Source organism: Lissotriton vulgaris, chromosome 6 (genome assembly GCF_964263255.1).
Source record: "Lissotriton vulgaris chromosome 6, aLisVul1.2, whole genome shotgun sequence".
Taxonomy (NCBI): Eukaryota; Metazoa; Chordata; class Amphibia; order Caudata; family Salamandridae; genus Lissotriton; species Lissotriton vulgaris.
The window spans coordinates 1716304070-1716323718 of record NC_141694.1 but is presented as its reverse complement, the minus strand read 5'-3'; the positions used below and the strand labels follow the sequence as shown (position 1 = coordinate 1716323718).

At 46.0% G+C, this 19649-nt stretch overlaps 1 protein-coding gene across 1 annotated transcript in view; it reads right to left on the bottom strand.

Moving 5' to 3' along the window:
• Nucleotides 1-4423: 4423 nt before the first annotated feature.
• Nucleotides 4424-19649, bottom strand: part of C6H1orf115 (chromosome 6 C1orf115 homolog) — a 64197-nt gene continuing 48971 nt past the window's right edge. The window contains exon 2 of the mRNA XM_086927929.1: nt 4424-14770. Within this exon, the coding sequence (XP_086784055.1) occupies nt 14651-14770 (120 nt within the window). The 3' untranslated portion in view covers nt 4424-14650. The remainder of the gene's footprint in view (nt 14771-19649) is intronic.

Sequence of the window (19649 nt, the reverse complement as noted above, 5' to 3'; positions counted from 1 at the left end):
TTAATTCAGGGCACGGATTAATTTGTGCCGTGGTTTGCTTATGGGGAAGGGGACTTCCAGTGGGCAGTGTCCACAATCCCCCTTCAAAACACTCTCTTGGCTAGGCCAACCTTCCGATCTTCTCCCCAGGCCCCGCCCATGTCATGCATTCATGGTGCGCTCTTTGTGCAGCACAACGTGGGACACTGTAGTGATAGTGGCGCGAGGAAGACTGAGTGCAGCCTAGAAGACCCGCCCTGCACGTGCCTCCGCAGACCTCGCTTTCATTAGCAGCCTGGCTTGTTCAGCCAGGGTGACAGCGCCTCTGTGGCGTCAGTTCTCGCACGTGCCACGCTGGCGCCATGTCCAGTGCGGTGATCCATGGACAGCGGATACTCATCGGGTCAAGCAAAGCAGGAGCCAAGCCCAGCGTTTCTCGCTGTCTTCTGTCTCACTCCTTCTCAATGTGCTGAGTACCTCGCTTCTTCCCTGCCCCCACCTCGCCATGTCAGAGGGGCCTGCAAGCAGCAACAAGAGCCGCCTCCCCCCGATACCCGGCGCGACCTATAACATGTGACCCCCCTCTTATCTCCACAGCCACCGAGACTCCCGGAGTGGACCCGAGTGGGGCAATACAGCTGTGACGAAGAAGACGAGATCGGGCCCTTTAACTGGATGGGAGGTCGTATGGAGGAGGAGGAGTCCCGATCTCCAATAAGTGTCAGCAGTGAGAATCCACAGGTGTGTTATTACACCGGAGGAGGGGACAGAGAGTGGCAGAGCAGAGAGGCGTGGAGCAGTGTGGAGATCGGAGCAACGAGAGCGGAAGAGAAGGAGAAGCAGGAGGCGGGTGAAGAGACCGAGGCGTGCGCACCCCAAGTACCATCTGAGACGGAGGTGCCGATAGGAGGAGGTGAAGACGAGGACGGGGGGAACACAGCGGAAAGGAGAATGCCAGGAGGCCAAATCTACACGTTGCCCAGCCGCACACCAGGAGGGGTGTGGCTATCCGAGGTGCGTACTCGTATCGTGGGCTGGGTGAAAAAGAAGGGCAGAAGCCTCCCCTAAACCGTCCTGTTCCCCGGGGATCCACCACCTTCACGTCCTGTGTACAGTTCTGCACTTACAGTTTCCCTCACTCCCCACCCCTTTCTACCGGTATATAGTTGGAAGTGTGGACTGATACTTTCCTCTTTGTGTTTCCCCCCTCGCCGGTGGAGCCTGGGTCATTACGGAGCCGAAGGTGAACAGCCGAAGGAGGAGCCCGATCCGAAGGAGGGAGGAGGGACTACTCCGAAAGACCCGACTAGAGAGAAGCCGATCACCGAGAAGAGGGGTCCCACGAAAGACCTGTACTGATTTGTTGTTTCAACAATTAAAACCTTCTAAAACCAAGACACGTCTCCTGCCCTTCCCTACCCCGCATGTTACAGTTACTCAGATGTCCAAGCCCTATTCCTAGCCGAGACGGCTCCAAATTACCACATTTGGGGGAACCCCCCCCTTCAGCGGTGAAGGTGAGAGATGAAAGGGAACAAAATTGCAAAGGAGAGAGGTGAAGGGAGAGTAGATAAAATAGAGCAGGATAGAAGGGAAGGAGGTGAGCCATTAAGATACATATGTGACTATTTCTGCAAGGCTTTCAATTAGAAAGGAAATGAAAAAAGGTCCCTATCCTACCTAGACTTGGAAACAGTACACACACTTAGAATGTATAAACCCATTAATATCATAACCACGTATCCAATAGATCACAGCAATAGGGAAAAAACTTCAAAAACAATTTAAAATAGTATTTGGGCAATTGTACAATTTATTCAATATAAAAATAATACATTCATAGTGCCATTAAAAACAGTTAAAAAATTGTGTCAATTCACAGAAATGTGTTACTCTTTAAAAAAATACAAAGTTGTCGACGCAGCGTTTCGGTTTTGTGATAACACCTTCATCAGGACAATGTTCTCTCAACAGAAAGGTATAAAAGCCTCAGTATTCAATTTGAGGAATTTATCCGGATCTTTGAGGTGATCTTCTTATCGTTAGGTGCATATCCATTCGATAGTTGGGGACGTCTAAATTCTGCACTGTCCTTGTAATATGTTTATGTTTTCTTGAGGTCAAGGGAGCCACCGTTTTGTGGTAGATATTAGACAGTCGCCCCAGGAGTATGGGACTGGCCCAAGAACACAGTGCGTGGCTGGATGCTTTGATACTTTCACCATCAAAACTTTATTCAAGGCGCGGTGACCTTCCAATTACTATTTTACACGAGCCGATTTAATCAATTTGTCAGGCTCTTCTTTTAGAAAAACGGCCTCCCTACTCCTCTTGTACCTCTGCGATTTGGCATAAGTAGGATAGGGACCTTTTTTCATTTCCATTCATTGCTCCTTGTCCCTAATTGGATTTCTAAGGAGACCTCCCGGCCTTTTGATGATTTCAATTAGAAAGCTTTTTGAGTAAGTCTTTGAGTTAAGCACTTATGTGACTGTGGCTCTTTGGATGAGGCAAACAGGTGACTGCGACTTTCTCGGTAAGGCACAGTGGAGCCCATATTCTCAGCCAGCGACCGAATCATATACACCCACGCCACCAAAATAACCTGGTCAGACCACTCGATCGTCCACTTCTACATCTCGAACAAGGCACCAGATGACCTTTGGACACACACCCTCAACACCCTCAACACCCTTTCTTCTAGACCCCTCCTTCAATCTCGAGGAAGCCATCAAAAACCTCAACACCTACATCACCAAATGTGTTGACAAAGTTGCACCCCTCAAACTCCACAAACCAGACTGACCCTCCAACCACACCACCAGGTTCACCCCTTAACTAAAATCTACAAAACGCACATGCAAATGGCTGGAAAGGATACTGCGCACCAGCAGAGCACCTTCCGACAGAGAAAATGTCAAACTAGCTCTCATCAATTACCACAAACTGAAAAACATCAAGAGGAACGCCCTCACCACCAGCCTCAAAGCCAGCTCCAACCACAGCAAAGAACTCTTATGCATCATCAAATAATTCTCCAACCCCATAGCTACACACAATTCCATGACCTCCTCCCAGGACCTCTGCGACTCTAGCAGAATTCTTCCACAGCAAAATCGCCACCATCTATGAACACTTCGACCCCCAACAACCACTGGCTGACATCGACGGACTGCCCACCATCATCATCCGCAACCTAGACACAATCACTGCATGAGACCCTCTCTCTACACAGACAGCTGCCACCATCATGAGCAATATCCACTCAGGAGCACCCAGAGATCTGTCTCCACCATATGTTCAACCGTGGGAACAACCCCATCAGCAAAGAACTCATTACCAGCCTTAACACTGCCATCACCTCTGCCATTCTCCCAGCAGGTTGGAAAAACACAGAGGTCAAACCGCTCCTAAAAAAAAACCTGCAGAACTCAAACCCTACCAGCCAATCTCCCTGCTGTCCTTTTCATCAAAATTCCTGGAGAAAGCAATTAACGCCCAACTCACCAATCACCTGGAAACCAACAAACTCCTGGATAAGGAACTCGTGATTGTGGCTCTCTGAGTAAGGAGTCATTGTGAGAGTGGCTGTTTGGGTAAGGGACCCATGTGACTGTGGCTGTTTGGGTAAGGGACCCATGTGACTGTGGCTGTTTGGGTAAGGGACCCATGTGACTGTGGCTCTCTGGGTAAGGAACCCATGTGACTGTGGCTCTTTGGGTAAGGAACCCATGTGACTGTGGCTCTTTGGGTAAGGAACCCATGTGACTGTGGCTCTCTGGGTAAGGAACCCATGTGACTGTGGCTCTCTGGGTAAGGAACCCATGTGACTGTGGCTCTTTGGGTAAGGAACTCATGTGACTGTGGCTCTTTGGGTAAGGAACCCATGTGACTGTGGCTCTTTGAGTAAGGAACCCATGTGACTCTGGCTAAGGAACCCATAGGACTGTGGCTCTTGGTTAGACCATTGTGTTTTGTATGTATAAGGTTTTTATGTGCTAAAATGTATATAAAAAGGACATTTTGTATATCTCTATATCAAAAAATTGATTAAAGATATGTGAAAGAATTGAGGATAACTTAGTGAGTTAGTACATTGCTTACAAGTTAGAATTGGGGACCAGGCTTCCACGCAGGGGAATAATATATTTTTTCCTCCTGCTGAAATAACTATTGTGTATCTATCCCCAGACATCATTCCCTTTTGTGTCAGCTCATGGAAAGAGGCATGGAACTACAAGTAATTGAACTTTAGTAGGACATTCCGGAATACTACAAGCCATGGAAATAGTCAAATAATTACAAGTGAAACTCATGTTTTACTAGAACTACACAAAGTTTATTTTTCATCAAAAATGTTTAAGATATGGAAAATTGTCAAATATATTTCCAAATGTAATGAGTGTACTGAAATGGAAGCAGAAATGAAATCTTTGACCCCATGTATCATTAGGGCAGGTTTTTATTCATCCAATATACAGCAATGCATTTGAAGAACAATCAAAAACCTGTGCAGAAAATATACAAACAGCGGTTTCATTAATAGCATCATACGTATTAAAGACCAAAACGTAATACTGTCTGCTTCACAATTCTGGCGATTTTCACTGAACGAAGCAAAAACAAAGAAGGTCCTTTCAGTCATAATTAAACACTCTAGTAACAAAGGTGGAGCTAAAACACTTAGAATCATGTTATTTTTCATGGAAATCTATTGTGCTCCATAATCTGTTCATGACTTTTCATGATTAAGTTTCACATTTATAAATGTCCCACATCACCCCCGATCCTTCCCCATAATTCGAAAAATCGAAGGTTTGCTGGCATCATAGTTTACTCCGATAAAGGAAGATATCTACTAAATGAGGTTTCTATTTCTCTGATATGTTTTTGAGAGCATAAGTGTTATATTTTGGAGTTTCAAAAGTGTCTTACAAAAGCCTATTTTCATTGAATGTCTGGTTACAATTTTTAAACTTTTTAATACTTAGAAAAATCTTCAAGTATTGTTCAAGAAAATGAATTGTGTTTTCTCAGCTACCTTCTAGCATCTCTTGTCTAGACACCCTCGGTATTAGGCAACCCCAACATTCAGCAGCAGCACTAACCGCAGGCTTCTGAGAAAAACTTCAGGCAACGTTACTTATTATTTTATAAACAAAGCACTGAAGATCACTACGTACATAGCGTGGTAGATTCCGGACATCCGGATTAGCAAGTCTTGAGCATCTAAACTAGTGGTACTTCTCTCTTGGAGCTGTAGTTCTGACCTCACCATCCTCACAAAGGTGGGTTCACCTTCAGGGAAAATCATATCTGTTCAGGTGTCCTTCTGGACTAAATGTAATCTGAATTATTTCCAAGGGTATGTTGATATTGTGTTATGGCCCCTGTGTTTTAATAATACTTGTGGGGCTATACCCCATTTCAAAATAGCTTGTTGCCTCTTTTCACTTAAGTATATGAAGTGGTCAAAGTTATTGTATACATGTGGATCAACTACTCTGTGAACAGGTCACAAGAAAAGTGACTTATCGAGATTCCATATTCGTCTCCATCAGTCACTCCAGTAACGTAGCTCTCACTTGCCCCTCACACTTTTATTAAAATATGTTTTTTAAAACTTTACAGAAAGTGTTCCCCTACTGCAAAAATAGGTTCCATTTGGGTTTTCATGGACATTTCTGAAATGCTTCCTCACAGGGACTCTGTTTGAATAAGATGTGTTGAGTCCACGCATGGGTAAGCCAAATCTTTATTACAGAATCTTGTTGCCAGGAGCATGTTATGTTCAGGCACTTGCTGAAAGAAACCCTGACATGTACTTGTGTCACCAAAATGCACACAATTTGCTGGTGCCTTAGCAATAGAGCTTCTGATACCAAAGTATTTTGACATAATGCCTTCAGTGGCATCTGCTAATCATTTGTGAGACACACATTGACCTGCTGCTCCTGGTACGGATTCCAGAGTTTGTTTTTGATTTGGTAAGCTTCAGCTCTCACTCGTGGCATGGCATTTAAATACGTCTTTTGATAAGATACTCAGATATCTGAGAATTTAATAAGGTAATTAATGTATCCGATAGCTTTCTGAAAAGATACTTTAAAGGACTATAAACTGGCGCGTCTTGCGCAGACAGTTAACACCTCAACTCTAACTTATGGATTTCTCGATTCCAAGTGTCATTACAAATTTGAGCAAGTGATAGACACTATGCAACTAGTATTAGCAAAAAAATTGTACCTGCAATTTAGGTATGGGACCCTCCCACTTAACGCTCGTACAAACAGGTGGGAAGGCGCAATAGCCCGCCCCTATCCTGGGTGCTCTGTGGAGGAAGAAGCTGTTATTCATGTAGTATTCTTTTGCCCGGCATATAAGACCCCCAGATCTAAGTGGGTGATCCAATTTTGCAGAAACCTGGGTATCAGAAACTATAGAGAATTTTACAGGATTTTAAAAACAGATACTGACCCGGTTATTGCGGTTGTGATATCCAAATTTCTATTTGCAATGTGGACCAAGAGAAGGTGTCTTCTTGATAGTGGTCTTGTGACTTTGTAACATTTGTATTCTTGTCCAGGGCAATGTGATACATAAGGTCAACTCACCTGGCACTTGTTGCCTATAAGGTGTAATATTTTAATTGGTTACAAGAGGCTGTTGGGTCTAGTCTTGTTTTTACATGTTTTTTAATTGGGTTTTAATAATCATAGGCTAAATTATATTTGTACGTTTTTTTAGATTTCCCATAATGTTGTACAATACTGGTTTAATGCCATCAAAAGGAGAAAAAAAACGCATATCTCTAGTGTATGGTATATCTTTGCATTTCCCATTGGATTGATTTCTTGATTTTATATTTGATTGTTAAAATTGCATTTTCTTTCATGCACTTTTATGGTTATATTAGCCGAAATAAAGTTATGATGACGAAAAGATACAAATATTCAGGACTGTTCTGGTGAGCAATTAGAAAATGTGGGCTCTTTTTGTCCCGTTACCTTTTGAACATGACGACCAACTGGACCACGAACCCCATTTTGATAAAGCAACCAAGTACAACAAACAGACCTTTTCCGTTTGTGAAGGGTCGGATTTCTCAAATATTTGCCATTCTCGCAAGGGCATTTAAGTTCAGGGCACTGGTTAATTTGTGAACAAGGGAACTTCCGGTGGGCGGCGGCCAACAATCGCCTTCTAAACATTTTCTTGGCTGGGGCAGCCTTCCGGTCTTTCCAGGACCCGCCCATGCCAGGCACGCTCTTTGCGCAGCATGACTGGGACACTGTAGTGAGAGTGGCGCGAGCAGGACGACGGCCCGCCCTGCACGTGCCTCCGCAGGCCTCCCTTCCATTAGCTTGGCTGGTTCTGCTGGGGTGGCAGCGCCGGTTCTCGCACGTGCACACGCCTGCGCACCGTTCAGTGCGGTGATCCATGGACAGTGGACACTGCCATCGGGTCAAGCAAAGCAGGAGCCAGGCCCAGCGTTTCTCACGGTCTACGTGACCTGCTGTCTCACTCCTCTGGGCTGGGGACCTCGCTTCTCCCCTGCCCCCACCCCGCTATGTCAGCCAGGCTGCAAGCAGCAGCCCGGAGAGTGTACACTGTACACATTCCTACCTACGTGTCTGAGAAGACGAGCCAGTGACTGAGCTCCTGTCAGGAGTGAGCCATCAGCAGCACGAGCCTCTCTCTCAGCATGTACACACAAGCCACCATCCCTTGCCCAGACCAGGCGTCTAATGCATATCCCTTTCCACCAATAAGTGGGCAGATTTACTCTTCATCTGTTTAAACAGGTGTGCCTTACATGACCCTCAAGAAAATTCCCTCATAAAAAGTCTGGGCCACAAAAGGATAACATGAATGACAAGCAGACATGTTATAGAGAGGAATTTGTGTTCACTTTTGCTGGTGATTTTAATAAGTGTAGCATTTCTAGACAACAGGAAACTGCACACTAGTTTATGCTCCTATATACGTTTTCAAATTGCTACTGATGCCGAGTACAGGCAGATCAGCAGTGAACTTGCAGAGTTTATCGAGGCCACTCAGCCCTGATGTTTCATTTTTTCTATGACCGATGCAGTTTAAGAGCCTTGGCGTCAGGACTTTATTTTACATTCTTATGGAGAGGGGGGAACTCATGTGGATATTTGCCCTCCCATTCCCAGGGAGCACGCTTGCAGAGAAGAAAAGCTTTCCTTCTTTGAGCCTCCACTAGATAATGTCCCCCTTAACCTTCATGTGAGGCTCTGAGGTCATCCCACCTGCTTGAGTCAATCCTTCAGGTTCCATGGGGTTCCTGGGAAAAATCCACAACCACTAGCACCAGTGTATTTGTAAATAATGCAGGTTTGAAGAAAGCACTAATATGTCTGCGTGCTATGGTTTGAACGGCCTATGTTTCTCAGATGTCCAAGCCCTATTCCTGCCCGAGACGGATCCAAATGACCACATTAGGGGACCACCCCATTCAGCAGTGAAGGCGAGAGATGAGAGGGAACAAAACTGCAAAGGAGAGAGGCGAATGGAGAGTAGAAAAAATAGAGCGGGGTAGAAGGGAAGGAGTCGAGCCATTCAGATATATATGTGACTATTTCTGCAAGGCTTTCAATTAGAAAGCTCTTTGAGTAAGTCTTTGAGTAAAGCACTTATGTGACTGTGGCTCTTGGGTGAGGCAATCATGTGACTGAGACTTTCTGGGTAAGGCACAGTGGACCCCATATTCTCAGCCAGCGGCCGAATCAGATACAACCACACCACCAAAATAACCTGGTCAGACCACTCGATCGTCCACTTCTACATCTCGAACAAGGCACCAGATGACCTTTGGATACACACCCTCAACACCCTTTCTTCCGGACCCCTACTCGAATTTCGAGGACGCCAAAAAAAACTTTAACACCTATCTCACCAAATGTGCCGACAAAGTTGCACCCCTCAAACACCCCAAACCAGACTAACCCTCCAACCACACCAGCTGGTTCACCCCTGAACTAAAATCTACAAAACACACCTGCAAATGGCTGGAAAGGATATTACACACCAGCAGAGCACCCTCTGACAGAGACAATTTTAAACTAGCTCTCAGCAATTACCACAAACTGAAAAACACCAAGAAGAACGCCCTCACCACCCGCCTTAAACCCAGCTCCAACCACAGCAAAGAACTCCTATGCATCATCAAATAATTCTCCAACCCCATAGCCACAAACAATTCTATGACCTCCTCCCAGGACCTCTGCGACTCTCGCAGAATTCTTCCACAGCAAAATCACCACCATCTATGAACACTTCGACCCTCAACTACCTCTGGTTGACATAGACGGACTGCCCACCATCATCATCTGCAACCTAGACACAATCACTGCATGAGACCCTCTCTCTACACAGACAGCTGCCACCATCATGAGCAATATCCACTCAGGAGCACCCAGAGATCCCTGCCCCCACCATATGTTCAACAGAGGGAACAACTCCCCCAGCAAAGAAATCACTACCAGCCTCAACACTTCCATCGCCTCTGCCATCCTCCCAGCAGGGTGGAAAACGCAGAGGTCAAACCGCTCCTATAAAAAAAACCTGCAGACCCAGATGAAATCAAAACCTACCAGCCAATCTCCCTGCTGTCCTTTTCATCAAAAGTCCTGGAGAAAGCAATTAACATCCAACTCACCAATCACCTGGAAACCAACAAACTCCTGGGGAAGGAACTCGTGATTGTGGCTCTCTGAGTAAGGAATCCTTGTGACAGTGGCTGTTTGGGTAAGGGACCCATGTGACTGTGGCTCTCTGGGTAAGGAACCCATGTGACTGTGGCTCTTTGGGTAAGGAACACATGTGACTGTGGCTCTTTGGGTAAGGAACGCATGTGACTGTGGCTCTCTGGGTAAGGAACGCATGTGACTGTGGCTCTCTGGGTAAGGAACCCATATGACTGTGGCTCTTTGGGTAAGGGACCCATGTGATAGTGGCTCTTTGGGTAAGGAACCCACGGGACTGTGGCTCTTTGGGTAAGGAACCCATGTGTGTGACTGTGGCTCTTTGAGTAAGGAAGCCAGGTGACAGTGGCTCTTTGGGTAAGGAACCCACGGGACTGTGGCTCTTTGGGCAAGGAACCCATGTGACTGTGGCTCGTTGGGTAAGGAAGCCAGGTGACTGTGGCTCCTTGAGTAAGGAAGCCAGGTGACTGTGGCTCTTTGAGTAAGGAAGCCAGGTGACTGTGGCTCTTTGAGTAAGGAAGCCAGGTGACTGTGGCTCTTTGGGTAAGGAACCTATGTGACTGTGACTCTCTGTGTAGGGAACCCATCTAACGGTGGCTCTTTGAGGAAGGAACCCATATAACGGTGGCTCTTTGAGGAAGGAACCCATGTGACGGTGGCTCTCTGGGCTAGGAACCCATTGGACTGTGGCTTTCTGGGTAAGGAAGCCATATGAGTGTGGCTCTCTGGGTAAGGAACCATGTGACTGTGGCTCTCTTGGTAAGGAACCCATGTGACTGTGGCTCTTTGGGAAAGGAACCCATGTGACTGTGGCTCTCTGGGTAAGGAACCCATGTGACTGTGGCTCTCTGGGTAAGGAACCCATGTGACTGTGGCTCTTTGGGAAAGGAACCCATGTGATGGTGGCTCTCTGGGCAAGGAACCCATTGGACTGTGGCTTTCTGGGTAAGGAAGCCATATGAGTGGCTCTCTGGGTAAGGAACCCATGTGACTGTGGCTCTTTGGGAAAGGAACCCATGTGACTGTGGCTCTCTGGGTAAGGAACCCATGTGACTGTGGCTCTCTGGGTAAGGAACCCATGTGACTGTGGCTCTTTGGGAAAGGAACCCATGGGACTGCGGCTCTCTGGGTAAGGAACCTATGGGACTGCGGCTCTTTGGGTAAGGAACCCATGTGACTCCCACCAGACTGTGGCTCTCTGGGTAAGGAACCCATGGGAATGTGGCTCTTTGCATAAAGAATCCTTGTGACTAACTTTTTGGGTAAGACACACTTGAACCTGTGGCTCTTTCAGTAATAATGTGGTTATTCTGAGCACTACTCTTATGCCTGGAAGTCCTTAATATCCAACGCAAATGGCTTATCAACACAATGAATACCTCACTCTTCACACTCTGATGCCATCAGCACATAGACCATAAGTCATATGGTTTATGTAAGAGGCACAGTGATAACATTACATCAGCGTATCCAGAACAAGTATGTCAATTTGAAAAGTCACGTAAAGTAGTTAGCACAATAGATTTTTACCCAGCCTGAAATAAAACAATATTAAAAGGGCAGTATGAGGAGTACGTTACTTGCATGTTCGTACACACAATCTTAGTAAATTACAATATAATGTTAGGCTCCTAATGTCAGCACATTTTAAAAGCTACGGTAACATGAACATTACCAATGGTGCTGATGTTGCAAATGGTGAAATGGCATCACCATAACAAGGGGCAACTACATGGACTTTTCAGTATCCGAGCGATGGGCCAGCAGGATCTGGCTACGGAAGTTCAGCCAAAAGGTCTAAACGGCAAAATATTATAAATGTATTATACGGCCAGGGAGAAAAGAGGCTGTTTTAGGACAGTCTCCTCATCTTCCTACAAAAGCAGTGTGACACCGTTATTGGATGTAGGGAAATGCCATATCTAGGCTTGGTAATCTTGACTCTCTCGCCTTGTAATGGATGATGGTGTCGGGACCTCAGAAGTGAGGGTGTAGTAGCCCAAGGCGAACACGCCCTCTGCCTCCTCGCTGTGCCCTCGCCTCCACAGCCCATCGACAGGCTAGGACAAAGGAGTGATCATAGAGGGGTTATCCAATGGGCAGCTGCCACGATGAAGCCAGCTATTGGTCCTCACTTGGCGACCCATTGTGCACTGCAAGGCGTGAGATACCCAGACCTGCCATCCCACACGGTGCCATCTTTACCAGCGCTGTACCACAAGGGTCCTCCAAACCAAGTGTGTTGTACAGCCTCACATTTGTGGAAGAGTGCAGATGGGACCACATCTCTGCCAGTGTCCATCAAGCATCTCTGACGTCCCTAGTGCAATTGTGCACCATCATTTGTACCAACCAGCTGATGAAACAAATGTGCGGGCTGGCTAGTGGAAACATTACATTTTGCACCAGTTAGTGAAGGCAAAGGGTATACATGCGAAAGGCAGTGCAAATGATGGTGCAAAATGTTAACTGGCTTCATGCAATATATGTAGTACGCTCCGTTTTGTTTCTTCCAAGAGCCCGTCTCTCCACGGTGTAATGTGGTTTACATTTCCACCTCGCAGCCAAACCCTTGAATCCCCTGAAGCTGGGCTCTCTCTGGAGGTCAGGCCACACTGGCAACCCAGGGGGAGTCCGTGCAGACTCCAGAAGAATCTCCGGTGCAAAAACACAAGGTGCTTGTGGGTACTTCCGGTGCACAAGGGAAGACCTATTTGTGTACTCTCGGTTTAGGCCATTTGATTGGATTGTTTGAGAGTTGTGGCGCAGGGGCCAGATAGGCCGACTCTTGAGCGTGGTGCTGGACGGTTCCATCCCTGGGGGCAGCTCAGCTCAGCATCATGTGACTCTGGGTAACAGCTTACTTTATCTCCCTGACGACCCCCCCCCCTCTCTTCCTCCCACGCCCCCCTTCCTGGATACAATTAGAGGCGATTCGCGCTTTACAAATGTTAGAATTATAATTATACACATTTTTTTCCAAATACTCGAAACAACTCTTCAGGGCACTCTGTCCATCTCGCGGGTCTGATGCAAAGTTGCCAGCGTGACCCCTACGCATCCTTGGGCTGCTCTCGTGACGCTCGTCACATCCGCCGATGACCAGGGCCGCTGCCCTTGGCTTCAATGGGCATCTTTCACCCGCCCCTTCCTTCGCCTCAGCGCGGGCCGAGCCGGATTAGAAGCATCAACGCAACTACACAAGGCGCATGGTGTCCGTCTCCTGGGGATACACGGGCATGCCAAAAGAACTATTCCAGAAGCTGCAAAGAAAACTAAAATCAATTCGACAGTCATTAAGAACTTAAGCGCCTTTAAATCAGTAAACAATATTCAGTCAGAGTAAGAAAGGACAAGCTACCAATAAAGTCTGAATTGGTGCTTCAGCTGGTCTGTAAAACACCGGAAGTATTCAACCCTCATTACACTTTATGATAAGAGTTTGTATGTAAAGACCATTTGAGGTCCGTGTGATGGAGACGTGCAGAGATGAAGACTGTAGCTAGCTGGGGATCACACAGGGAGTCCCCGAAGTGCCTGTACATGAGCCGGGATTGTCCTGGTCCTCGATCCGGTTAGTCAGCCGTGGAGGCTGTGATGCAGCAGGGACCCTCGGGGATTGAACCAGCTCTCATGGAGGAGCCTTGCTCAGCAAAGGGTTGCTTGAGATGCCAGTTTCATTTCTGTGAATGCCACAATCCTGCACACCAGGGGCTCCCACCAGCCCTCATACACCCCTGATGCCCATACCATGTAGTGCCGGTCACGGGCACTGGCCATGCAAGGAGATTCAGTTTGCGGATTCCAAGGACTGCTTTTTTTCCGACCATGTTCACTTATACCTTTCCAGTATTCGCCTTCATCCAAAGGTTAGACTTTCTGTAGAATCGTAAGCCTTAAATTACGCACCCCCTACAACAACTACCTTTGCAGTTGCTTCACACTTACTTCTCACCCTCTCCAACTTACGTTTAACTCGCTCTTCCTTCATTGCCTTTCAGTGCCATTTTTTAACAGTACATTTTCTTTAAAAGAATCCATAAAGAACCCAAACAAAGAACTCTGGTTGACAGAGCTGAGGGACCGGGCAACTGAACAGGCTGGCTGGGCTACAGACACATTCCCCTCTAGGCCACGGATGTAGGATCTTGCAAGGTCTGTAGGGTATCCGAGGGGGTTTGGGGAATATATCCCAGAAGCACTCCTACACCATAATACTCTAGTAGGGTACAACCCTACAAAATCCCTTAGGCCATACCTGAATCTGTGAGCAAAAAACCACTTCATGTTGACTCCAACCATGGCCCCCCTCATGTCAGGAGCTGGGGTTGTAGGTGATCAACCAAGCAGTGCACCTACGTCATTGCCTCCTGGTATGAATTTGTTGCACCCTCCCAAGCAGTTGTATTGATAAGCATGCTACATTAATGGGTCAATATTTTCTGTTGGGACATCTGTAACCTGGTCAAAACACAGAAGTCACCTCAGATAGTCTTGTGGCCTTCTCCATTTGTTGGCAGTCATACATGTATCTGTTCATGTGGAAATATTCTGGGTAAAGTACCATCCCTAATCAAAAGGTCCTTGTATCAGATTACATAAAATACCATACACGGCCAATGGCTCCTTGCATCCGAGCTCGTAAAATGCCGTCCATAACCAATGGTTCCTTGCATCAGAATACATAAACTACCATCCATAAGTAATGGTTCCTCGCATCAGAGTGCGTAAAATACCAACAATAACCATTGGTACGTCACATCAGAGTACGTAAACTTCCATTCATAACCAATGGTTCCGTGCAGGAAGACCTGCTTTCGCATTATGAAATGGTGGTCAAGATTGGCCATGGTTGGGTTGTTTTCTTGAAATATGTAGGACCACCTTACGGCATCATATCTTCTTGAAATGTTGATGACCACCCTACAGCAAGGTTTTCTTTAGCGGGGCGATGACACCACTACGTTAGGCACACCCCAAGGGGCGGTGTAGGCGTTTGCCATGCCCTGAAATCCAATCAGCAAAAAACGGCATCCGGCCTGGAGAGCCTTCCCAACATTCTGCGAATAAAAGAAAAAACACATCATGTACTTTGATGAATGATATTTTTAACCAGGTCATTGAAAGGACTTATCACAAATTAAGCAAGAAGGCACTTGGCATTCCATCCCTCAATTTAAAGCCACATACAATTCCTTTATTAAATACGTTTGTTTATGTTCGCACTACATAGTTAATAAAAAGCTTATTTCCACTAGTAAAAATACCTTCTTTTAATACAGTGCTTCATGTGCATTTTTTTCAATTTTTAAATGCAGTAAATGACAGATGTTATTACTACCCAATTTAATGGGACTTGATTTACAAACTTCAGGAGGAAAGGCAGAGTTGGTTTTGCTGGCATCCGATCACCTGAGCTGCATAGTACAGCAAATGAAAGAGGGGGTATATCAACCCACTCGTGCAACATTATCATTTTGTCAAATTATGGGTTAAAATGTAGGTAATTTGAATTGGATTTGAAATAAAATATACAACTTGGAGATGTGCCCTGGGGCAGCAATGTTCACCTAAACCTACCTGCACACACTTTTTGCACCCCACTAGGGCATTTTGTTATTCCAGAAGAGATTGCAGAAGCCTATGAACCCCTCCTAAAATATACATTACACTTGTGCACCGTGTGTTCTGGCGTGATCTACAGGCTGTACCAGCATCTGTAAATAAACGAATCCTTTGCTTTACTACGGAACAAAGTAGCTGTCTAGAGTCTCACAGATTGGCACTACATATCCGGTGGCGCACAGTCAATGCGCCCCCTCCATGGCATACTTTGAAGGAGGAGCACAGGGTTCCCATAGACTGCAGGTGGTACAGTCTGTCACTATACTTGCATGCGGCGGGAATCCCTGCCCCCCTATGAGAGGGAGGCCAAGTCCCCATCTGCAGTAAAAGACAGGCCGGAGCCTTCAACTAATGCACTGTGCACAAATGTTATGTTATGCAGCTTTACAGAGCGCACTATTATCCAGGTGGGTATCCTGGCCCTGGACAGGTGTGAGTCTAGCCGAACCTAGGGCCTAGTGGAACTACTCGAAAAGGGAGGTCTTTAGCTTTTTGCGAAATTCAAAAAGTGAGGACGAGGCCCTTGTGTGTAGTGGTTTTAGAAACAATGATGGGGAAGATTTGACCACCGGATCTGGTGTTCTCTATGCACGGGATGTGTGCATGCAGGAATCCGGACAAGCTGTGGTGTCTGGAAGGTTTGAGAAAGCAGAAGAGATTGTTGAGGTATTCTGGGCCAGTATTATGTAGTGCCTTGAAAGTGTGGGTAAAGGGTGTGAACTTTGCTTGTTTGTGTACAGGGAGCCAGTGGAGCTCCATCAGGTGTGGTGTGAAGCAAATGCGGCGTGGGAGGTTAAGAGTTTGGAATCGTCTGCAGCCTTCTGGTGATTTTTTTCTTTGATCGTAGAATAGAGGCAAGTTCACGTAGTCCAACTTGTTTGTGACCAGGGCGTACATGACTGATTTCTGGGAGCTGATTGGGAGTCATTTGAAAATCTTCCTTCGTATCTCCAAGGTATGGAATAATGAGGCGGTAAGGAAGGGCGTGGACTTGGGCGGTTACGTTGAGTTTGATGTTAATAATGATCCCAAGGTTCATGGCATGAGTGGGTGTCAGTCATAGCTCTGTTGGCCACTAGGCCAAGTCCCACTGTGAAGTGCTTTCCTTGAAGATCACGATTTTGGTCTGGTCAGTGTTCAGCTTTACAAACAGACAGAGTTAGAGGTCTTTTCCTTTTTGTAGGTCTCACACTGAAGACTTCTGCGATTTCTCAGTTGTTTTGAATACTTTATTAACCTCTTCGCCGCAGCGCAAATTAGGCCGCGGCGCGGTCAGGGTTAGGGGGTGGGTGTGGCGCTCTCTTACTCATGACTGCTCCACGCTGTCATGAGTCACTGGCGGCGTGTGCTCCAGACGGCGTTAAGTCGTCATGACCCCGCCCACTCACTATTTTCTCCTGCACAGGTGGGGAATTAGTGCGGCGGAGCATGGGCGGAGCCGCAGTTGACGACGGCTCCACACGCCGGCCTTGGCTCATGACGGCATGGAGCTGTTATGAGCATGGTATGGGTTAAGAATATTTTTGCAACAAATTAAGTTTATGATACACAGGACGATGGGCCAACACGTATTTCATGACTATTAATATTGCTTAATTAGGGCCAGAGCATAAATAGATGTCAATGTTCACGTCTGTTATTTAATCATTATTTATCATACATTAGTGCTGCCCCTTTCTTCAAATTTGCTTACACACACATTTAAATCTATTTTTTAATTTACCATTCCAAGATGGGCATTCACATCTTGGAAAGGTAAATTAAAAAACATACACACAAACGCGCCCACTGAACAGCAGCCACGTCATGATGCATGTGTCACTATCGTGACACGTGCCTGTGCATGCATCATGACACATGGTGGCCATCTTGGAATGGGTTTCCTTTAGTAGGCAACACAAACAAATATTGCCAGATGCGCATGTTTGTTCATGCATATATTGGCGTGCTAGTGCAAACAGGCATTGGCAAAGTCAGTAGTTTGGCTATTTAAATCTGAGACCTATTGGCTTTGCTACTGCTTATTATTTTATTGTTTTCTTTGCGTTTTTATGGTTTTGCTGGAACCAAACTAAACACATTTTACTGAATGTCCCCCTTGGCACCAGAGGCAGGATGACTTGCAGAGGAATTTCCTGAGCGACTTTCTTCTCAGACAGGCCGGCAGAGCTGCGGGAGTCAATCACATGGAGAGCAAAACAATGACTCCTTAGGGTATTGTCCTCCTTCTTTGAAAAAGCAAACAAAATGAACCGCTTTTTACTACCTCAAAAGTAGGAACTGAGCAATGTTTTGCAGCAGCTTTGGGATGACCTTGTAACAAATTTCTTGGTGCACAATGGGTGACATTTATCAGTCAAGTGCAATTTACCAACTTTAATTGCCAACTACCCTTTACAGTGCTTAATCGTTAAAAATGTGAAGTTCAGGGGTCTAAAGCGTTTCTTATGAACCTGCCACCACCACTACCAAATGCTACAGTTGATAAACATCAAGGCTCGTGATCCCACTAATTGCCTTTCTTCACCACCCTACTCCCCCTGCATTTACAGCTCAGTGTTGCAGGTTCTTTTTCTTCCCTGCTTACTCTCTTTGTCGCATTTTTCTGATCTTTCTCTTCCTTTGTCTTTCTCTGGGACAAAGGTGGATGTTGAAAAAATTATGGTTCCTAAAAACGAGTGTCGGTGCCGAGCACTGCAACCACCGGCACAAATTAAGTACTGCAGTACCCTCAAGCAATGACTTCACAATAAAAAAAATACACGAGTCCATCGAAGATACAATTTTCAACCTTTGTAATAACTTGCACTAATTTCAGACACTTTAGACCTCAGTCTGGCTTTACAGTTTCCTAAAACCAATTGGGATCTTTTTAAAAATATTTGTAAGGCAGCCAAAGCACTATTGAATCTTCGTTAAACAAACAAACTCCAGCTGAGGCGTTTGTCCGTTGTTAAACCATGTTCAAAGTTCCATGCCAAGAAAAGTCTTAACTAAGAAAAATTACAGGGCTGGATTGCCGCTTCCTCTGATGAAGACCCTCAAGGTAGCGTGTCAAGGCTTGGAATGAGGCTCATTCCAGCCGTTGCACGAGGCACCATGGAGGTAGCAACACAGATAGCACAGGCGACCTGCTTGGCACGAGCTTGGCCACATGCAAGGGCACTCACTATGATTTATGATAGGGGCTGTCTGGCGTTGGAGGCGGAACAAGTTCGATTGACAGATAAGTTTGGCTCGGAGAGGGGGGTATGAGTAACCAGGGTCCAGCTACCCTTCATAAAGGTTCAATCATATTTTAATCCTTGTGGACAACATTGAAACGTCCATCCAGAGAAGAGAACAAGCATCTGCAGTGCAATAGGTCTTGCATTTACGCGAGTTGGCATTGTAAATGACAATGATTTTTACTTATGTTTTGGGTTTTAAAACATAAATATAAGGCATTGTCATTTACAATGGCAAAAGCTTAAACTCTCACAAATGGGAGACCTATAGCAGTCCAAATGCTTGAAGGCATCGCTGAGTTGCCCCCTATTGTCTTCCATGGCCCCTGAAGAGCTCCCTGTTTGCTATGAGTCAAATAAACAAGCCGGTGTCACAACTGCACAAGAGAGACCCTCCTGCAGTAAGAGAAACTCATTAAAGAAAACAGTGCTTACAGACTAAAGAAGACGTACATGTAACAACCGAAGTAAAAGGGCCAATCATCAAGGGAGGAAACAAATGAAGACAAGGCGGTACTAAGGAGGGATAACAAGCCTAAAAACAAATCAGAAGCCAGCATTTAAGAAGGACAATGACACAAGCCAATGACAGATATGGGCGGAGAGTGGGAGGGGCTTCATAATCGATTACAGCATGCCTCGTAGAGCAGCGCATGCGCTGTCCAGGCTCGACCTAAAAAGGCCTGGTCTCTTCACCCAGTCTTGCATCATTAGCTATCACCAACAACAAGGATTCCAGAATGTTCCTTTGAGGATATCTGCTTATCTTTTGAGCCATATTGCAACATCATTTACGGATGGCCCCTACTTTCCCACACCCAAATAAAATCAGGGATTCGTTTTAAATTCTTAAAATTCTTTTTAATCTTGTAATCTTCACACAACAATGCACCTCTCCTCAACGCCGACCCACCTGTAAACTGACCCCCCCCCCCCCTTTAATCGTTCACTCCCAATCAGCCTTGCTCGTGTGTACACAGTAAGATTCTCGCGGCTGAAGCAGAGGCTGCTATGCAATCAAGAAATTTCCTGATAAACAGCATAGCTCAGCCTGAGTTAGCTAATCAGTAACAGAGGTAATCCGCCT